This window comes from Schistocerca nitens, chromosome 3, assembly GCF_023898315.1.
Source record: "Schistocerca nitens isolate TAMUIC-IGC-003100 chromosome 3, iqSchNite1.1, whole genome shotgun sequence".
Classification (NCBI taxonomy): Eukaryota; Metazoa; Arthropoda; class Insecta; order Orthoptera; family Acrididae; genus Schistocerca; species Schistocerca nitens.
This window is the reverse complement of record NC_064616.1, coordinates 635850774-635873711: the sequence shown is the minus strand read 5'-3', so window position 1 is coordinate 635873711 and position 22938 is coordinate 635850774. Positions and strand designations below refer to the sequence as shown.

The following is a 22938-nucleotide window of genomic DNA, read 5'->3' as shown; positions in this document are numbered from 1 at the left end:
GATCTAATATCATGGTTAATGGATAGACCTCACATCACATTTAACTTCGGTGTTTTACCTGACACCTCTAACACGAAATTCTGCTGTACTGTCCATTTACAATAACGAACAGAAAAGTAGGTTAATTCACTGTTAAAAGAGAAATGCTAAAGGAACAGTTCATAATTATCCAGTATGATCACAACTACTATGATAAATACCATACGCTTTGGTTGTCACCTTATTTGTACGCCCATACAATTCGAGTTAATAAAAGGAATCATGTAAAACTTCCTGGCAGATTAAAACTGTGTGCCGGACCGAGACCCTAACTCGGGACCTTTGCTTTTCGCGGGCAAGTATTCTACCATCTGAGCTACCCAAGCATGACTCACGATCTCTCCTCACAGCTTTAATTCCGCCAGTACCTCGTCTTCTGACTTCCTTGGAAGGTACCTCCTTGGAAGGTTGGAGACGAGGTACTGGCGGAATTAAAGCTGTGAGGACGGGTCGTGAGTCGTGCTTGGGTAGCTTATTCGCCTGCACGGTAGCTCAGAGTGTTCGGTCAGATGGTTAGCTGCCCACTGTAATAGAAAAAACTGAGTGAACGGATCAACGATGTACTTGAACAGGTGTCATGGGACGTCCGCCCCGAACAAATGCAACGAACAATTACGAGAAAATGAGATCGGCAAAAAAAGGAAAAAAAAAAGATGGTAGAGCACTTGCCCGCGAAAGGCAAAGGTCCCGTTCCAGTCTCGGTCCAGCACACAGTTTTAATCTGCCAGGAAGTTTCATATCAGCGCACACCCCGCTGCAGAGTGAAAATTTCATTCAGGAATCATGTAGTTTGACTTCTTCTACCATTTGAATTTTTAATAGAATATCGTTAAACTTAACTATCAACTTTTTCGCGATTGAGTTTGTAATGGGGTGATCATGACTAGGACGCAGAAAAGGCATCGTTGTGCATCAAGTCAATGGCTGCTCTACAGTCACTCGTCTTCAAGTAACGTTCCGAAAAGTTTCTCCTGCCAGTTTCTTGAAATGCTTCATTCAACGCTTTGGAGACATCCGTGTAGGCGGAACCTTTCCTCTGGCTCACTAATGTCAGCACTTGGCTCGAAGAGCAGGATTTTCTCAGTATGTAGCGGAAGACATGAATCTTGGGTTTCTTAAGGAAACCGCGGCTCCGACTTGCGCACATTTCAAGACCATAGTTTATTCAATGTATGCTGCTAACACAGGAAGAGAAATTACCGCACAAACAGGTTTTGGTGCACAAGAGACCAGAGAGAACCACAGACATATCCACTGGATAGCACTTTACGTGCTAAACAACGAGCAGACTTGTAAGTGAATCGGCCAGAGGAGGAAGCCGACTATTCAGCGTCCGAAATCTAGTGCCAGGGCTGCTGTAGCACTTAGGATGCAGACTCATGAACTACCATTGGTAAATTGTTCTTCATCGTGTGCAGCTAATAATACAATAGGATCATGAACACTAATTATATCTACAGTTATTGCATTAATTTCTTAATTGGTCATTATTAATCCTAGCTTCTTTTTAAACATTATAACCAATTTGGAACAGGATACTCTCTCATCTTTAACTCTATTACATCCGCCAGTCTCATTACTATTTTTTTGTCTTTTCCCTAAACTATTTTATATTCTAATAGATCTCGGCAATTATTAAATACAGTAATGTGGTTTTGAGTTTCGGGTCTGTGCAGTAAACACTTTTTAAAATAACAAAAATCATAACTTATTGTCGATAATAATAATAATAATAATCATCAATAACAATAACCGTATAAAATGGAATGTAGTAGCTTCTAGCGAGCTGGTTGTATAAAAATACAGCAACGAAGGTATACATAAGGCTGATCTTATTACATTGTGTTGAGTAACACAGCAACTCAGTAGCTGCTGAGTAAAGGAAGGACGTTTGCGTCTCGGGTGTGTAAGACCCAAGTTTCACGAAGCAGTGTCACTCTATAAATATACACCCTTCTATATATATTTTTAGTATTTTACTGCGTTCGTTACTTACATCAAATATTAGACATTTCAGTTATAAAAAATGAGTGCAATATCTCAGGAAAATATTGACGTTTCCTGGTTTCCTAGTGAAAACCTACGTGCCGTACAGAGTAATGAAATTGGAACCCCAATTACTGTGACCCCTTTAATCACCACACTTTATGTATGTAATTTATAGTCGTGAAGTTTGCTTAAAAAGCATTTGACTTGTCAATAGTAATGAACAGATGGGAAACGACGAGAGGTGGCAGACATTTATCTGCAGCAACACTAGAGATGTGCTATAGTAAGAAAGGGTGTTTTCCAATAACTGTGAGGTGAGGTAAAATGGTCACACTAAAGGCGATTGGATGTTCACCAAATCATGGTTACTGATAGAACCTTTCCGCTTACATATACTGAATCTACATATCATCAGACTAAATATTTACAATTAAAAAATATGTTGTTGTTGTTGTTGTTGTTGTGGTCTTCAGTCCTGAGACTGGTTTGATTCAACACTCCAAGCTACTCTATCCTGCGCAAGCTTCTTCATCCCCAGTACCTACTGCAACCTACATCCTTCTGAATCTGCATAGTGTATTCATCTCTTGGTCTCCCTCTACGATTTTTACCCTCCACGCTGCCCTCCAATACTAAACTGGTGATCCCTTGATGCCCCAGAACATGTCCTACCAACCGATCCCTTCTTCTAGTCAAGTTGTGCCACAAATTCCTCTTCTCCCCAATACTATTCAATACCTCCTCATTAGTTATGTGATCTACCCATCTAATCTTCAGCATTCATCTGTAGCACCACATTTCGAAAGCTTCTATTCTCTTCTTGTCCAAACTATTTGTCGTCCATGTTTCACTTCCATACATGGCTACACTCCATACAAATACTTTCAGAAACGACTTCCTGACACTTAAATCTATACTCGATGTTAACAAATTTCTCTTCTTCAGAAACGCATTCCTTGCCACTGACATTTTATATCCTCTCTACTTCGACCATCATCAGTTATTTTGCTCCCCAAATAGCAAAACTCCTTTACTACTTTAAGTGTCTCATTTCCTAATCTAATTCCCTCAGCATCACCCGATTTAATTCGACTACATTCCAATATCCTCGTTTTGCTTTTGTTAATATTCATCTTATATCTTCCTTTCAAGACACTGTCCATTCCGTTCAACTGCTCTTCCAAGTCCTTTGCTGTCTCTGACAGAATTACGTCATCGGCGAACCTCAAAGTTTTTATTTCTTCTCATTGGATTTTAATACCTACTCCGAATTTTTCTTTTGTTTCCTTTACTGCTTGCTCACTATACAGATTGAATAACATCGAGGAGAGGCTACAACCCTATCTCACTCCCTTTCCAACCACTGCTTCCCCTTCATGTCCCTCGACTCTTATAACTGCCATCTAGTTTCTGTACAAATCGTAAATAGCCTTTCGCTCCCTGTATTTTACCCCTGCCACCTTTAGAATTTGAAAGAGAGTACTCAGTCAACATTGTCAAAGGCTTTCATTAAGTCTACAAATGCTAGAAACATAGGCTTGCCTTTCCTTAATCTTTCTTCTAAGATAAGTCGTAGGGTCAGTATTGCCTTACGTGTTCCAATATTTCTATGGAATCCAAACTGATCTTCCCCGAGGTCGGTTTCTACCAGTTTTTCCATTTGTCTGTAAAGAATTCGCGTTAGTATTTTGCAGCTGTGGCTTATTAAACTGATAGTTCGGTAATTTTCACATCTGTCAACACCTGGTTTCTTTGGGATTGAAATTATTATATTCTTCTCGAATCTGAGGGTATTTCGCCTGTCTCATACATCTTGCACACTAGATGGTAGAGTTTTGTCAGGCCTGGCTCTCCCAAGGCTGTCAGTAGCTCTAATGGAATGTTGTCTACTCCCGGGGCCTTGTTTCGACTCAGGTCTTTCAGTGCTCTGTCAAACTCTTCACGCAGTATCATATCTCCCATTTCATCTTCATCTACATTCTCTTCCATTTCCATAATATTGTCCTCAAGTACATCGCCCTTGTAGAGACCCTCTATATACTCCTTCCACCTTTCTGCTTTCCCTTGTTTGCTTAGAACTGGGTTTCTATCCGAGCTCATGATATTCATACAAGTGGTTCTCTTATCTCCAAAGGTCTCTTTAATTTTCCTGTAGGCAGTATCGATATTACCCCTAGTGAGATAAGCCTCTACATCCTTACATTTGTCCTCTAGCCATCCCTGCTTAGCCACTTTGCACTTCCTGTCGATCTCATTTTTGAGACGTTTGTATTCCTTTTTGCCTGCTTCATTTACTTTTTTTTATATTTTCTGCTTTCATCAATTAAATTTAATATTTCTTCTGTTACCCAAGGATTTCTACTAGCCCTCGTCTTTTTACCTACTTGATCCTCTGCTGCCCTCATTACTTCATGCATCAAAGCTACCCATTCTTCTTCTACAGTGTTTATTTCCCCCACTCCTGTCAGTTGTTCCCTTATGCTCTTCCTGAAACTCTGTACAACGTCTGGTTTAGTCAGTGTATCCAGGTCCCATCTCCTTAAATTCCCACCTTCTTACAGTTTCTTCAGTTTTAATGTACAGTTCATAACCAATAGATTGTAGTCAGAGTCCACATCTGCCCCCGCAAAAGTCTTACAATTTAAAATCTGGTTTCTAAATCTCTGTATTACCATTATATAATCTATCTGATACCTTCTAGTATCTCCAGGGTTCGTCCATGTATACAATCTTCTTTCATGATTCTTGAACCAAGTGTTAAAAAATATATATGGCGAATAACACCTGCACCATCTGGTGAAAAGTATCCAGACAACGCACTATAAGCGGAATTGACCACGAGATGGCACGAGAGCCAGATGCACCAGCATAAAAGGAAAGGGGGGGGGGGGGTATTGTGTTGTCAGTTAAGAAGTAGCAACAGAAAAGAAGGGTCGGTCACGAGAGTTCATTGACTTCGAACGTGGACTAGTCATTGAAAGTTACCTCCATAACAAATCCATCAGGAACTTCCCAGCCGTTTAAAGTCCGCCAGTACACTATTGGTGATGTAGCTATGAAGTGAAAAAGCGAAGGAACAACCGCATCTAAACCATGATCCGGCAGACCTTATCGATAGAAAGGGGCCATTGAGCATTGCGGAGGATAGGTGTAAAAATCATGTGAAATCAGAGGAAGAAATCACTTGTGAACTCCATAGTGCTACCAACATTCAATATAGCACAATTACTGTGCTTAGGGAGTTAAAAAAAAAGAGGTACAATGGTCAAGCAGCTCCTCATAAGCCACACATTTCTGTAGTCAGTGCAAATCGATGCATGATATAGTGTAAAGCGCAAAGACCCTGGACACTGTACGACTGGAAATGAGTGATTTGGAGTAATGATTTAAATTATAATCTGTGGCAATACGAAGGAAAAGTTTGGGTTCGGCGAATGCCTGGAGAACGTTAGCTGCCATCACGTGTGGAGCCAACAATGAAATACGGAGGAGGTGATGTTACAGTATGGCGATGCTTTTCGTTGTTAGGTTGTGGGATCGTTACTGCATTCAAGAATTCGCTAAATGCGGAAGAATATGAACACATCTTACAGCATTGTGTATGGCGTACATAGAGGTCCAGTTTGGGACGATGATTGTTTGTACCAGTTTGACAATGCACTCTGTCATGAAACGGTGTCTGCGAGGCAATAGTTTGTGGACAACAACATTCCGTTATTGGAGTGTCTTGCCCAGATGCCAGACTAGAACCCAGTGGAGCACTTGTGGGATTTGGAACGTCGAGTTCGCTCCAGATCCCAGTGTCCAACATCACTATCATCTCTGGATTGGCTCCTGAGGAAGAATGGGCAGCCATTCCTCTATAGACGTTCCGACATCTCACTGTCAGTCTCTCCAGCAGAGAGCAGGCCGTCATAGAGGCGAACGAAGGACACACTCTATATTACAGTCCACTAATAGGTGTCTGGTTTCTTTTGATCATATAGTGTATATGCATTTTTGTGAAGCCTTACATAGTGACCATTATTCCCAAGATAACAGCCTAATGTAGACAGTGCGGACCTACATACTCCGAAAATGGTAAAGTAACATCACAGGCCAGGCCTTCCTTTTAGTGAAAACAATTTGCTGTTCTTGGACTGAACTAACAACGGTTTCATCCACGTTACAAATATGATGTGCAAGAGGAAAATGTTTACCTTAGAGTGTTTTAATGATGTTAGTAAAGTTATTCAACAAACAAAATCAAGGTTTTCTCGTTTTTGTTCGTTACATAATATGCTCCATAAGGTGGCCACAATCTTTTTCCCACCTACTGCATCCCTATTTTTTTCCTAGAACTCTTCATTTCAGCGTATTGCGTAAACATGAGATTGCATCTTATCATTCTTCACCACCTTAAGTGGAATTTCCGTAGCAATAGGATCCCTTGTTTGTTGCTCTTATTTCCAGACATATTTTCTAATCATCTTCGTTCCATAGTACCTGAAACAATACCAGACGACTGCAGAAGACTGTTTTGGATCTGATTTTTGTATTATGTCACTTATAAGTGTCACAGATGATTTTAACAGCAGTTAATAATTAACTGAAAACCATAGCAAAGGGACAGAATAATGGATGATAGCTTTGTATGTAAAATTATTTAAAAATCATTCTACACTATTACAGGTGATACATTGACGTAAACATCTCTTATTGGGGAAAGTAGATTAAAAATGAACTGTTGGGAAAAATGGTCACCTAGGCTGCATTTCGCGACAAGTAGAGTGGCCACTTTTCCCGTCTGGATACCATGTCGCCATTTGTGATTCACAGATGAAACTATCACACCGAAAGAAACAAAAAGGAACTGAATTTGCAAGCCAAAAAACCTTGTTTGAACACTGACATTGTAAAAAAGTAATACGTTTAACTAAGGTAACAGGAATGATATAATTGACTCGTCTTACATGTTAGAACTAACCTGACCACATACCGGTAGTCAGCAGCGCTGTTGAGGGTAAAAAATTGCAACGGACACTTTTCCGGCCTCGCCATGTTATCCTACTTTCCCCTACTAATCGTTATACAAGAAACCAGAAATTCCCTAATTTCAAAAATATGCTCCCCTGGAATATTTATATTATTTCAGGGTCAAGCATTGCTGATCATTTATCTCATGTTAAAACTGTGAGCCGGAGCAGGACCGCGACTCGAAACTGCATCCTTGCCTATCTTATGCAGTGCGCAGCCAATTGTGGTCCCCGTGCAAGCCTAGAAGCTACACCACATCACTCGTATCTCATCACACAAGTATAAACTCTGAGTTCCGGGCTGGTAAACAGTTTTAACTTCTCACAAATGTTCATAGTAGCTTACGCTTTGACAAAGATAGAAAAACATCATTCCACCCTACAAAGTACAAGATAGTTGTAATTAAACTTTCACTACTTCAATCAGTGTAGGCGGAAAACTACTTACCACATGGGTACCCAACTTTATAGGAATGATGTTGAGACTGCGCCCTGCAGTATTTGCGTTGTTAGTAATGCTTGTGTGATGACTTGCCGTTAGACGCTGGTACTGGTACGGTGACGTAGGATGGAACCACAAGCATCACTGGTCATTACTGTCGCAGATAGTCAACATATGTCTGGACTAGGTGAGCAGCGCATTACTCGTAAAGCTTTTTTTATCAAAACAGCAGTAATAGTGCTGTTGCTCTTCGTGAGCATCGACGCATTAAAGTAATACGGGGAGTTTCTCTTTCCGCACAGGGGCTGAAGAATATGATTGGGAAGTTTGGACTAACTGGTGATTTGGGAATTGCTCATAGAAACTGTTGAAGAAGTTACTACTTCCATGGCTGAGACTGCTGGATGCAATCAGTGATCTTCAAGTAGTGCACGAGCTGTGTAATGACAGCTGGACATCCCATGGTCCACTGTTCGAAAAATGCTGAGAACTGTTGTGAAATGATATCTTCAGTGCGGTTCTAGGCTGTCGTGGATGCACATTATCATCACACTGAGCAACGTTTGTAAGCTAGAACGTAAGCGTAGCAAGGAATTAACAAACGTTACCCTGTCATGTGGAAATTAGAATGTGTTTCTTTTAGTGATTTCTATGTTATTTCTCTTCTGCATATCTTACAAATGTTTTCACAAAGTTTTATTGTCCTACGATCACTAGTCTTTCATGGGGCCTGTCAAGCAGCGAAAGGTTTATTGTCACAACCCTTAAGGCCTGTGTAACAACGTAACAAGCGAGAGCTAAGGAATAATTATAAGGTACAATTTAATTAAAAAATGTTTCGAGTTTCGTGCACAATACTTACAATCTGCTGAGGGTCCCGAGTGGTAAGAACACCCTGTTCTGTAGCGTCATGAGCTGGTTCTCTGATATATCTCTGAAAACAAACGAGAGTCATCTGTTAACATAAATACATCTGTGTCTTACGATGCCTTGCGCCATTATGATATGAATAGTAATGTAGTTTTTCTACGCATTAACATTAAATGCGAATAAATACAATGAATACAAATAAGACTTATTTGCTCTACTCGTTCACTCGCGAGGTCATTTATTGCTACACTGTCCATTCAAATTAGAGTGACCAACTGTCAAAAGCAGGATTAACCACCTTTTACAGCGCGGACTGCTGCGAGACGTGCAGGAAGAGTCAGTGGGGATCTGAAAGGTACCGACAGGGATGTTGAGCCATGTAGACTTCAATACCGTGGTCACCTGCTCTAGCTTTATCGGTTGCGGATCCATGACGCGAATAGCTCGATCGAGTTGGTCCCACAGACTCTCGATTGCGTTCTAAGCCGGGAAGTCTGTTGTCTAGGCGAGTACGGTAAACTCATCTTGGTGATCTTCGAACCACGCACGTACACTGCGAACTGTGGGACACGTTGCATTGTCCTGCTGGTAAAAGCCGTCATGCCGAGGAAAAATGAACTACATGTGGGGGTGGATATGATAGACGCATATTTGTGTTGATCCACTGTGGCGTCTAGAATGACGAGATCACCCAAGGAATGCAAAGGAAACACCCCTAGGCCATCCTCCGGCCTGGACGTTTCTGACGATTGTTGCAGGATGTCAGTTTTCAGACGTTCCATACCATACACGTCAATGGCCACCTATCCGATGGAGCATGAAACGTGATTCATCTGAAAAGGCCACCTGTCGCCACTCAGTGGACATCCATTAGCCGCACAGGCGTTCAAATTCGAGCCTTTGTTGCCGCAGAGCAGCAGTCAGCGTGGGTGTATAGAACCAGGCGCCTGCTGCGGAGCCCATACACAGCAACGTTCGCTGAACGGCCGGTCAGTTGGTCAAGAGTTGCACGTGTACTCGTCCATACACATATCCGCATCTTTCTTTATCCCTGTCATCTACGGCCAGCGGTGCACCAAATTTGCCTCGGCGCCGTTTTTGGATAGCGCTATTTTGCCATGCACGGTATGTTTAACCACGACTGCACGAGAAACTTACCAGTTTCAGAAATGCTTCCACCCCGGGCCCGAAATCCAATGATCATACCCTTCTAGATTATATATACATCGCTCCGTTTTCGCATTACGATAACGATTGCACTGTTTCCCGCATCGTCCGATACACTTTATACAGGGTGCATATTAATATAACCGGCAAATGCAGGGACGATTTCCCGACTGAAAGTGGAGAAGAAAGGTCCTTACAACATGTATCCGGAAACGGACGGTGTGCGTGCAACGACAGCAAATCGTCCCGGAAAACAGTACAGAGCCGCATCGCATCCACGTCCCAACAGATGTTCAAAGTGGCCTCCGTGGGATGCAACGTACGTGTTCACGCTTCGCATCATGGATTGCCACACTCTTTCGTACGTCCCGTCATGTCCCTGAACAGCCTCACAGGCGTCGTGAAAACGCTGTTGAAGCGTATGCGCATTAGGAACTGGTTCAGCATACACAGTGCTTTTCAGATGACCCCAGAGGTAAAAATCCAGGTGGTTTAAGTCCGGTGATCTAGAAGGCCATGTTACACGGCCTCCGCGCCTATCCAACGTCCGGGTAAGATGATGTTGATGTGTCTCAATATCCTGTAGATCCTGGTCCTCCAAATCTCGTGTACGCATAGTCCGCCGCCTCCCTGAACGTTCTGAAAGGGCCCGTGGTCACAAAGGCACCCAAATGGGCTTGAAATGTTGCGTGATGTGGTTAGTGTATGTGAAGATAATGTTTCTGTATAGCCGTGCTGCCTCTCGGCCGTTTTCATCTGCTTGGCCATACACAAACAGCATCTCAGCTTGTTCCCGACAAGAATACCGGACCATTCTGCTGATTACAGTGCGCTGCATCAGTAACATAGCCTGCAACACACAAGGAATACACGACACACGTAGTCAGAGGAACTTTCATTCGTCAGAGCAATCTACCGTGGGAACGATGCATTTCCGGACACATGTTCATAGGACATTTTTTCCTCCATTTCCAGTCAGGAATGCGTCCCCGCAGTTTTTCGAGTTTATTGACGTTCACCTTGTATACTCTACACTACTTGTGCAGCCACCGGCCGTCTGTGAGTGGTTATTGCACGTTGGACCCGAACATAGGCGGTGGCCACATTGATGTGACAGGACCGCGTATTATGTTGGTTGCGAGGCCGCTACACGGGTAGAAATTATGCTCAGACTTGACACCAATCTCGCTAAGAAAATGTCCAACCACGTACTGAAATGAGAGGAGTAATGTGAACTCTCTGAGAGGATGATAGTGGACGGAGATATACACAAAGAAGGAAGGTGACTGTTTCTTTGCTGCACCTACTGGTTGTAAATTTTCATGGGTGGCGTGCTACAACACGCGGATCAAACATACACTATCGGTCAAATGATTTCGATTAGCCATGAAAAGAGCATGAAACTTTATATCGATGCACAAACACTTCGTACAAACTAAATGGACCAACAAAATAAGTATTTTCTCTCTTTATCATTTATACAATACATTACGGTTCACATTTTAGCATCTTCAAAGTATCCACAATTTGCTCTCAGAACAGCTGCACGATCTCTTGGCATTCTGGAGATCAGATTTTGAAGTGATTTTGCAGATATAGCAGTCCATCACGTCTGTAAATTATTCCATAGATCTTCAACATTAGATGACCTCAGTTTTCTGACCTCTCTGTGAAATTCATCCCATAAGAGTTCAATGTCATTTAAGTCAGGTTACTGACTTGGCCATATCATATTATTCAGTTCCCTGCATTTTTCTTTTCTGTTGACATACCCTCTGCACAATTTAGAAGCATGATTGGGACCTTGCAGAACAAACCTATGACTAATAGAACAATAATTTTCTTGCGAGATGGAACTGCATTGTTGATGAGTAAGCCATGTTATCCTTCCTTCTTTTATGTTCCATTAATTCTCGCTAGACCACCAACTTTATCAACTGAAAAACATCTTCACACCATGACAGACCCTCTACTACACACCACCGTTGGCGTCAGACGCTACTCTTCATACGTTCTCCACGAAGTCGACGAACAAACATCGATGGCTTCTAAAAACTTCAAACATAGATTCTTCCGTGAATAACACCTTGGACCATTGCTGCACACTCAAGTTCTTATGTTTCATTGCGTAATAAAGGGTTTTTGTCCGCTATACAGCCGTTTGTTCAGGGAGATGGCGTTGCACTGTTGGGACAGAGATTGGAGCTGCTCACGCACTATTTACTTCCTCGCAGATTTCAGGTGCCGTACGAGCCCTCTGGCGTTTACTTTGTACACGTTTGAACCGATCCTCTGTGTATGATGTTAATCGGGACCTCCAGATCATGACACTCTTTCACTGGCAGCAGTTTGCTTCAACCGCTGCAACGTATACACCAATGTAGACTGCTCTAGGCAAACGTTTGTTGCTACTGGCTTACTAGAATAGCCTTCCTGATGCAGCAATTACTGCACGTTTTTTAATTCCAGGCTCTTGCTTCCGTTCATTAAGGATTATATGGTAAAACCTGATCAGGTATACAAACACACTGCTAGAAGCACACAATGTCTTGTAAACTAACACCAACTGATCGTATACAGACAGTCGACGGAATGAGGCACATTCGAATGGAACCGTCTTAGGTAAAGGCACGTCAATGCTGTGGACACTCATCAGTGCCCCTCTAAACGAAGAACCAGTCAAATACACAACAGAGGCCCATCTTTACATGTTTGTACTTGCTTTATTATCAGAATGGGAATATGATAGAATATCGAAAACGAAATCCCTCTTTTAACCACAAATTCGTAGTTGTGATAAGTGACTGAAAATTTTGACCGGTAATGTAAGTGATGCAAAAAGGAACTTATCAGCAATTCACAGCACATAAATGAGTGACTAATCAATCCTCTTCTATATCAAAGGTAAGGCGATCAGCGATCGGCGTGCTTCACTAGGACTGGACGTATGCTCTTGCCTTCCTCAGATCTTTGAACCAAGATTCCTCCAGAATTATACGATGGCCTATGGTTTAATGTGCTCCTTACCACGCTGCAACCTGATATTTTTCCCACATACAAACTGTTTCCAGAAAGAAAAGAGAGTGATTGTGGTTCTAAATTTGGACATTTGCAGTTCTAGGTGGACACAATTTAGCCACCGAGCAAAACAATAAAGAAATGATGTTGACATCATACTATTAATAAGATATCAGTTTTGTGCAGTAAATGTCACATGAGCTATTCGTACATTCCTTGACACACACACACACACACACACACAGCCGGCCGAAGTGGCCGTGCGGTTAAAGGCGCTGCAGTCTGGAACCGCAAGACCGCTACGATCGCAGGTTCGAATCCTGCCTCGGGCATGGATGTTTGTGATGTCCTTAGGTTAGTTAGGTTTAACTAGTTCTAAGTTCTAGGGGACTAATGACCTCAGCAGTTGAGTCCCATAGTGCTCAGAGCCATTTGAACACACACACACACACACACACACACACACACACACGCACGCACGCACGCGCGCGCGCGACGCAGACGTTATATGTAATATACAGACAGGTAAAACAACTGGATACAACAGATACAGGAAAGGGAACGAGCGTGCATTTGCATCGCTGAGACAGGAGCTTCTCCCAAACAATACAAGCAAATTTAATTTACTTACAAGTGTTCCAGATGTTTCTGGTTCCTAAACGCATTAACATCAATTGATCGGATGGCATTTCTTCTCAGGTTCCTAAAAAAACAAATTTATTCAATGTTAACATATTTCTCTTAAAAAGTTTAAGTACACTGAATTTAAAATGTTGAGTACGTGCCACAAACATTTCACTGACAACTGGTTTATGTACACCATGCGCTATGAAATAATGCTCATGAACAAGTAAAATGGTATTACTGTTCTTCTACAGCAAATTTTCTCCAGTGTAGATTCTCGCCGTTTTATTGCAGCTCACATTTCATTTCTAGCTATGTAAATTGGATAGAAATAATTCTATCTGCGCTCTTCCAGGGGAACATTTTTAAACATTATTTCCGCTATTTTGCAGCTTTTTGTGGCACTGCAGAATACCGAGAAATGAATGTAGCTGCAATAACGCCGTAATGGAAGAACAGTAAAGTTGATTACATTTACGTGAGCGCCTACGGGCCACCGTAGCATGTGGAGCGAAGTGCACACGCATGTGGAGCGAAGTGCACACAGTGTACAAGCGTCTTCATATTCCATTCGTGAATTTGACTCCGTATAACTGCATAATTACAGGACCGTAACAGTTTTATGCTCTATATGCACCGCTGACTCTTTTTTTAATTATAGGCGTTCTCTCGTTACGTATAACGATTTATGAATCTTCGAAGCTATTTATTTTGCGGCTAACCGAAGGGCCCCAGGTTCTTTTTCCGGCCACGTCGGACATTTTCTCTGTTTGGGGAAAGGGTTTTGTGTTGCCCTCGCGTTCTAATCGTCATAATTGACATTTCATTATTGAGAGGGCTGTATGGGCAAATCCCCAAAACCAGTAAATAAAAGAAAAAAATATTTTACAAAACCCTTTACATCAATGCATATTGTTGACTCCACTGAATGTACATTGTTTATGTTCTAAAATTAAAGAACCTGTCTCTGTTACGCATCTCAAACCCTTTCAAAAGCTCGCTCTATAGCGAATAATCATAAATGCAAAATTCCATGGGAAATTTAACAAATGCTACGTTTCTACATATCCAGTGGAAGAACCTCTGGTACTATTACTTGGAAATCGTAGGTGAAGATATAAACGACAATAATGTTTCAATCAGCTCTGGAGCGTGCATGGGCGAGGAAACAATTGAGTTAAGTACCAGGTCGATTCCCACCATCAGAGACTTGATTGCCATTCTCCAGCGGCATTAGCACTTGTTCCCGCGCACCGACCACCTGTTACGTACTTTGTACGTGGCTCATTTCGTTCACTACTCAATAAGCATAGCCACTCCAGATATATAGAACTTTTAAACGTCTGTGTTGGAGCAACAAAACCATGCCAGAAAATGAGTGGGGCTGTTCTAAAAGTTTTTAATCATCAATCTTGGTTTGCATTAACGGGGAAAACAATAGAGAATTCGACAATGACCGACCGCGCTCCTGGCGTGCTAATTTAAATCCTCAAGAATAAAATTTTTAGCTTTTTAAGCATGCAGAATTTTATTTTCAAATATTAAGGTGTTTAACTTTGGAGAATGGAGAGACTTTACAAGAAAGAATAATTTTATTTTGTTTTTATTTTGTTTTCAAGAGAGAAGGTGTTTAGTTTTCCAAGGAAACAGCCATTGAAATTAAGAATTGCAAGCCTATGAACCTATGCTTATGATGCTAATGATTTGTCAATCAGAAGAGTGGCTGAAGATGTAGAAGGAGGCCCATTAAAAAAAATTGTTAAGGCAACTACAAGCAATAGTTAGGAAATCCGCATTCGAATCCCGGTCTGCCAAAAATTTCCAGTAGTCACTAAATATTCATTACCTAGCAGGTTTATCATACCTGAGCGGTTTGATATCATCTCATGTTTTTGCATCATCATCCCCATAGATCCATTCATTTCATGTCAGTACATTTAATTCATCTCAAATAAGTAAGAACTGATATGCTGTATTCCTTTTGACGCTGAACGGAAATGAAAAATAATTACCGGCGTGTAGTTCCCTAGGTAGTAAATAAGTGGGTGATGTTAACCCCTTTCTTCTGTTAAAAGGTGAAATAAAACGTAGAATAGTGGGAGAATGCGTTAGACTGTAGTGATAGCTGAAATTTCCGAAAAGATGGAAACTTATAAGCCACTCGAAGCATGAACGAAAGAAAGTTAGTAGGGATGATAGTACACGAAATGTGAACTTATGAAAAAAAAAAATAAAATACACGAAAGTAAGCCTCCTAAAATTAGATAGATATGGACCATAGTGTTCCAGAGATTAGTATTATCAATAGGAAATTACGTTGGCCGTGTAACAACACAGTGAATGATATCCGACACGAATATCATCACAGCTGAAACTGACATTTTAATAACGCAGTTTTGTATGCAAAATTTACCTAGAGGGTCGAGTTTCATGCCTTGAACCTTTGTTGGAAAGAGATAGTAATTTACTGAGATGACGATACTCTTTTCTATCAAGTATTATTCTAATGAACTCAGAAGGACAATAATCTAACTTTTGATGTGACGTCCAGCAAACTTGGAATCCATTTCGAGTGAGCCAGTCCACGACGAAGATGATGAAAGTACCTTCTGTACAAAGTTACTGTTGTCGAATGAGCATTCCTCCATTCTCTGCAGGAATAGTACGTGTACTATCAGCAGAGGGAATGTGATCCGTACGTTACCATGAATTAGGAAAAATCATAGCATCAGTAACAATTACTGAAATCATAAAAGGTATTTGCATGAAAGTTGAATACGTTGTTACCACAGTGGTGTCTAATGATATGTGTCTGCTAAAGGATCTTTCTTCGTATTGTGGCCTATAATACTTCAGATACCTGTTCCATCTCGACTTGAGTCCAGCCATAACTTATAAGACGCGTCCCATCAACAACACACTTTTCCAGACCCGTCATTCCTCTTACAGAGAATGGAATTCTACGAAATTAGAGACCAGGCCATGTTATTGCGTAACTGTGCCCAATGCATAATGAGGCACACATATCAGAACGATGCTGAGAATTTTTAGAACCCGCAGGCGTCGTGGAACTGGACTTTGACCTATTTCAACACCGGCGCACAATAACTAACTCGCGAACACACAGCAATGCAGGTCAAACACACTATTTACGGCAAGGTAGAGGCTTTGTGGTCAGCATACACTCTACAAACTACCGTTTGCCGAAGGTAACGCCAATGATAACTGGCGAAACGTAAGATTTCCAATTGTGAACGACAGGCTGGTACGGGTATACAGACTGGAAATTGTTGCCTCTATACGAGTCATCTTGCTGTAGCCATGTGTATGAGACAGTATGGGTATGAAGGCGATAGAGAATGTCATCGAAAACGCCATAGAAAATTTATGGGCGGAGACGGAGCAGTTGCATGACCTCATCTAAGCACCAGAGACGACCTTTGAAACAAAATTCTAAATGCGTCAGCGAAGGTGACAGAAAATGAGCGATTTAATGTCCACCTACCGTCCTGCACGCACATGTTTTCTATAGTCGAAGAGCACCGGAGGATATGTCAAGTGCCGAAAGAAACCTTTCTAAGGGACGAAAAAGGCTTGCGTAGAACCTTTGTCTCTTTGCAGTGTTAGTTTCGGATTCTTCACATGAAACAAATTAACATAGGTCCTCAACAAAATGACTTGTAACATGGGATCCGAACCAAACACACTAGTCGTGCCGTCACGTTCCAGCCTGTCCACTATTCCAATGAACTACTGATGTATAACAGTATCTACTACAACTTGTCACTTGTGTGTCCTAGACTCCAGCTCCACATGAGGTTCCTTTTCCATACCTCTAATCCAAGGAAACTGATGCCACAGGTTTTCTTCAGGGAGCATACTTCGTGCTCAGTATCAGTCACACACACGTTTTGTACTTGTAAGCAATAATGTACTCCTTTTAAGGTGATTGTTCCTTTTGTAACTTTACGGGTAGCCCAAATTTTAGCTCCAGCCAATTTTTGTACTGTGAATGAATCTCTAAATGGATGAAATTGGTCTGGCATAATATCTAAACGGAAGTCTAAAATAACAGCTCAGATATGAGTGAGTGGTTCAAATCTTAAACCATATGATGAAGTAGTTTCGTGAAATGCATCAAAATCTCGACTCCACAGGCTTGGAGAGCAGTAGTGATCCTTATAACTAGTGCTACATGCATAGCATTGCATTGTCATTTGATGCAAAGGGAATGACTCACAGTCAAAACATAAACTTATTAATGGAGTCAGAAGAATATTAAAGAAGACATTTGCCTGCGAAAAGGACTGATGAGCTTAAGATGCATCTAGGGAAGGAGAATAAGCGAAACAGTGTGTTGCATACTACACAATGAAAACAATTGCGGTAAAGCTTCTGTTGGGAAAACCTCTTATAACGCTGAGAAACACAAAGCAGAATCTTCAGTGGTGCAAGGAGCAGAAGAAAGGGACTATAGACGAGTGAAAACATGTAATGTGTTCTAAGAGGCTATTTCTACACTGTCTGCATTTTAGAATTTTTTACATACAGTGTACAATCCCGACTATACTCCTTCAATTTTAAAATGCCTTGGAAGTTTTGTCATATTTTGGATAGTCATATTATTGTTTGCCCCCAGGTACTACTGCTATACTACTGCTATAACTTGGAAGGTCGTTTAAACCAGGGCTTCCCAACTTTTTCAGCTGGCGGACCCCTTCTTCAGTCGAAAATCCATGGCGGACCCCTAGTTAGTCAAGAGCACAGTAACTTTAAATTTCAGAGCGAAACCCATGGGAACTGAAAGCTTCTTAATGCAAGTGCCATGTTCCCAACGCCCCCCCCCCCCACCCCCGAAGTACCAATAGACTTTGGTTTATAGATGAATGAAAACAACTTGAAATTAACGATCCAATTTGAATTCCCACTGTATCAAGACACTTACTAGTGGATTTTTCTCCCTTTGTTCAACACACTATAACCTGATTAAAATTACTTGGTAATTGACATTTCACACGTTGGAGCTTCCTTCCTCCGAGAGCAATCAACGTCACGTCCAAACTGTTCGCTGTTGACAAGCTGCCTCTTGTGGTATGTTCACTTCCACTGTTTTTCTACTTTTGTGTAAGGAGCATGCATATTTCGTAACAGTCGTGTGTGTGTGTGTGTGTGTGTCTGGCTTTTCGTGAAATCCGACGAAAAATATTCAGATGAATGTAAAGTCTATGGGACTTAACTGCTGAGGTCATCAGACTCTAGTCTTGCACACTCTTAATCTAAGTTTAACTTCCACTAAGGACAACACACTCACACACACACACACACACACACACACACACACACACACACACACACACACAAACACATGCCCGAGGGAGGACTCGAACCTCCGGCGGGAGCGGCTGCGCAATCCACGACGACATGGCGCCCTAGACTGCGCGGCCATTCCGCGCGGCTGTGAACAAAAGAGGCAGACCCATGATTCGGGATACAAACACATCACGAAAGAAAATAGGCCAAGTAGTTGCCTTTAAAGGACTACTGTGACTTCTGTTGTGCAATTTGTGGGAATATATTCACCCAGCTTACATGCGTTTCCAAAACCGGATTTCGTAAGCCGATGTCCCATTTCCGCTTTTGGTTGGTCAGGTAAACACTTCAAAATCGATTCTGGAAATCTGCTTCTATAAAGCCGTTTTCCAGTTCCACAATCGATTTTCGTGCCCATGTAAACAGATCGGAAAATATAGTTATTTTTACGTCTTTGCGTATCTACTGAACGGCAGCTGTCAGTCCATAGCTGGCAGCTAGCAGGCGGCATTGCAACAGTGTAGTGTCAGTTAGTAGCTGGCAACTGGCAGGCGGCGTGGCAACAGTTTAGCCACAGCTGACAACTTCAACTACTACTTGGACAATGTATCGTGGCAGTCAGCCTCGACTGTAAACAAATTAGGAAAACAAACAAACAGACTCTCTTATTTCTATATAAGAAGACAAAGCATTTCACACAATGTAAGACTTGTTTTCTCAAAGGAAACAATTCTGGCAGAGGTGGTTTACCTTTTACTAGGTGGCACGTGAAAAGTCCTCATTTGTTTACGCTCGCAGCCAGTTGCCACAATATAGTGTCAGAGTAATAGCAAGTAATTGTAATTGAAGTATAGGCAGGCCATATTTTTAACTGAGAGGACGGAATATGTTATAAAGAAAAGAAATTAGCTTTATAGATCATTTTAATTTTCGTAACAAAAATATCAATGCCAACAGAATTCAATTAATAATTATTTTATAAATTATAGAAGACAGAAGCAAAATTCCTACAGAGTCATAGTTCAGGTACGTTCACTGGGCATCTACGAAGAAAATGGGTTTCTTCTTTACTATAGATGAATCTGTAGGGATAATAATGGAATTCTAATGGGATGGTTGAGGGTGCTTCTGCTGACACAATTTTGAAAAGTTGGGTTCAGTTCTTGACAACTGGAGAAGGATGTCTGGTTCCGCATCTAGACAGCTTCGGTACTTAGTTTTGTGGGCGGCATAGGTCGAGAATCCAGATTCACAGATGTATGTTGCGGCAAACGGAAGAAGTACACGTTTTGCCTTTTCAACAAGGGGGTAGTATTTCTTGTTATCCAAATGGATCCAAAAGTATGAGTAACCGTCAATGTCAAAACTTGATTTGAAGGTAGGGTCTGTGGCAATTTCTATCAACAACTCATATTCATTTGATGATAGAATGTTCGGCTTTTTGGATACAGTGAATGGGTTGACCACCCATTCGTATTTCTGCAGCTTCTCATCTTCAGCTGTTGGGAAATAACGCTCCAACAATGAAATCAAGCTTCGGAGATGTTCCAGGATTTGATGAAACAAATTCTTCCCAAGCGCCAATGTTTTGTTTTTCAAAAACTCCTTGAGAAGATGAAAACACTCGATCTCCCCCTCCTCGACACTCTCTGGCCAAAAATTGATTTTCCTCTTGAATGCTCGAACTTTGTCGATAGCAGTGACGTTTGTTTCACTTTGCCCTTGGAGTGAAATATTTATTTCGTTCATTTTGGAGAAAATATCTGACAAATAGGCAAGTATACACTGCCAATTTTCATAATTAATAAGGTCTGCTAATTCGGTGTTATGCTCCAAACAGAAAGCTAAGACTTCCAATCTTAATTCGTACAACCGAGAGAGTGCATTCCCATGTGAGAGCCACCTCACTTCTGTGTTGAGAAGCAGGGAACGATGAAGGCTTCTCATATCTTCACACAGTATTGTGAAAAGTCTTGACTTCAACGGCCTTGATAAGGGTGTTTCAAAAATGACCGGTATATTTGAAACGGCAATAAAAACTAAACGAGCAGCGATAGAAATACACCGTTTGTTGCAATATGCTTGGGACAACAGTACATTTTCAGGCAGACAAACTTTCGAAATTACAGTAGTTACAATTTTCAACAACAGATGGCGCTGCGGTCTGGGAAACTCTATAGTACGATATTTTCCACATATCCACCATGCGTAGCAATAATATGGCGTAGTCTCTGAATGAAATTACCCGAAACCTTTGAAACGTGTCTGGCGGAATGGCTTCACATGCAGATGAGATGTACTGCTTCAGCTGTTCAATTGTTTCTGGATTCTGGCGGTACACCTGGTCTTTCAAGTGTCCCCACAGAAAGAAGTCACAGGGGTTCATGTCTGGCAAATAGGGAGGCCAATCCACGCCGCCTCCTGTATGTTTCGGTTCAAATGGTTCAAATGGCTCTGAGTACTATGAGACTTAACTTCTAAGGTCATCAGTCCCCTAGAACTTAGAACTACTTAAACCTAACTAACCTAAGGACATCACACACATCCATGCCCGAGACAGGATTCGAACCTGTGACCGTAGCGGTCGCGCGGTTCCAGACTGTAGCGCCTTTAACCGCTTGGCCACCACGGCCGGCGTATGTTTCGGATAGCCCAAAGCAATCACACGATCATCGAAATATTCATACAGGAAAGTAAAGACGTCGGCCGTACGATGTGGCCGGGCACCATCTTGCATAAACCACGAGGTGTTCGCAGTGTCGTCTAAGGCAGTTTGTACCGCCACAAATTCACGAAGAATGTCCAGATAGCGTGATGCAGTAATCGTTTCGGATCTGAAAAATGGGCCAATGATTCCTTTGGAAGAAATGGCGGCCCAGACCAGTACTTTTTGAGGATGCAGGGACGATGGGACTGCAACATGGGGCTTTTCGGTTCCCCATATGCGCCAGTTCTGTTTATTGACGAAGCCGTCCAGGTAAAAATAAGCTTCGTCAGTAAACCAAATGCTGCCCACATGCATATCGCCGTCATCAATCCTGTGCACTATATCGTTAGCGAATGTCTCTCGTGCAGCAATGGTAGCGGCGCTGAGGGGTTGCCGCGTTTGAATTTTGTATGGATAGAGGTGTAAACTCTGGCGCATGAGACGATATGTGGACGTTGGCGTCATTTGGACCGCAGCTGCAACACGGCGAACGGAAACCCGAGGCCGCTGTTGGATCACCTGCTGCACTAGGTGCGCGTTGCCCTCTGTGGTTGCCGTACGCGGTCGCCCTACCTTTCCAGCACGTTCATCCGTCACGTTCCCAGTCCGTTGAAATTTTTCAAACAGATCCTTTATTGTATCGCTTTTCGGTCCTTTGGTTACATTAAACCTCCGTTGAAAACTTCGTCTTGTTGCAACAACACTGTGTTCTAGGCGGTGGAATTCCAACACCAGAAAAATCCTCTGTTCTAAGGAATAAACCATGTTGTCTACAGCACACTTGCACGTTGTGAACAGCACACGCTTACAGCAGAAAGACGACGCACAGAATGGCGCACCCACAGACTGCGTTGTCTTCTATATCTTTCACATCACTTGCAGCGCCATCTGTTGTTGAAAATTGTAACTACTGTAATTTCGAAAGTTTGTCCGCCTGAAAATGTACTGTTGTCCCATGCATATTGCAACAAACGGTGTATTTCTATCGCTGCTCGTTTAGTTTTTATTGCCCTTTCAAATATACCGGTCATTTTTGAAACACCCTGTATGTAGTTAATGGTTTGAATGGATTCGTCTAAAACTTTCTTGAACGAAACAGGCATTTGTTTCGTGGCTAAAGCGTATTGGGGGAGAGCACAATGACTACTGCTGCAATTCTTGGCGTTTTCTTTTATTTTCGTTATTGCTCCGACTGTAAGGCTCATCATAGCTTTTGCACCAGCCGTGCTCACATCTATGTAATTAGACCATGAAACTTCGTTAGTCCTTAAAAAATCATCCAACAGACGGAATATTTCAGCACCTGCTGTTTTGGCAGGTAGTGGTCTGCACGATAAGAGGTCCTCCTCAAAACATCAAGAATATTCATAACGGACAAAAGCCAATAAAATCGCTAATCCTGCAACATCAGTGGATTCATCTATCTGCAGAGAAAATGAATTGTGTTGGATGCGAGAAACAAGAGTGTCTTTCACATCATTTGACATGTCAACAATGCGTCTCTTGACAGTTTGATAATGGCACCGAAAATACAAGCTTTACTGTCTTTTCGTCTAGCATGCAAGAAACAATATAATTAACACACAACTTTATGAGATTTTCTGTAATGGTATGATCTTTGCTGTTTTTGCCACTCGATAACTAACCAGGAAAGAAGCTTTTAATGAATTTTCATTAATTGTTTTTGCATGAGTTTTCATGCAATGCTGAGAAGCAGCTAGTTCAGCACTCTTCCTTTTGAAAAAATCGATGTCTTT

At 41.8% G+C, this 22938-nt stretch overlaps 1 protein-coding gene across 1 annotated transcript in view; it reads right to left on the bottom strand.

Moving 5' to 3' along the window:
- The window catches only part of LOC126249373 (relaxin receptor 2-like), a 379385-nt gene that overhangs the window by 269043 nt on the left and 87404 nt on the right, over positions 1–22938 (bottom strand). Inside the window, exons 2-3 of the mRNA XM_049951026.1 lie at positions 13172–13243; positions 8348–8419 (exon numbers count right to left, since the gene is read on the bottom strand). Of these exons, the coding sequence (XP_049806983.1) occupies positions 8348–8419; positions 13172–13243 (144 nt within the window). The remainder of the gene's footprint in view (positions 1–8347; positions 8420–13171; positions 13244–22938) is intronic.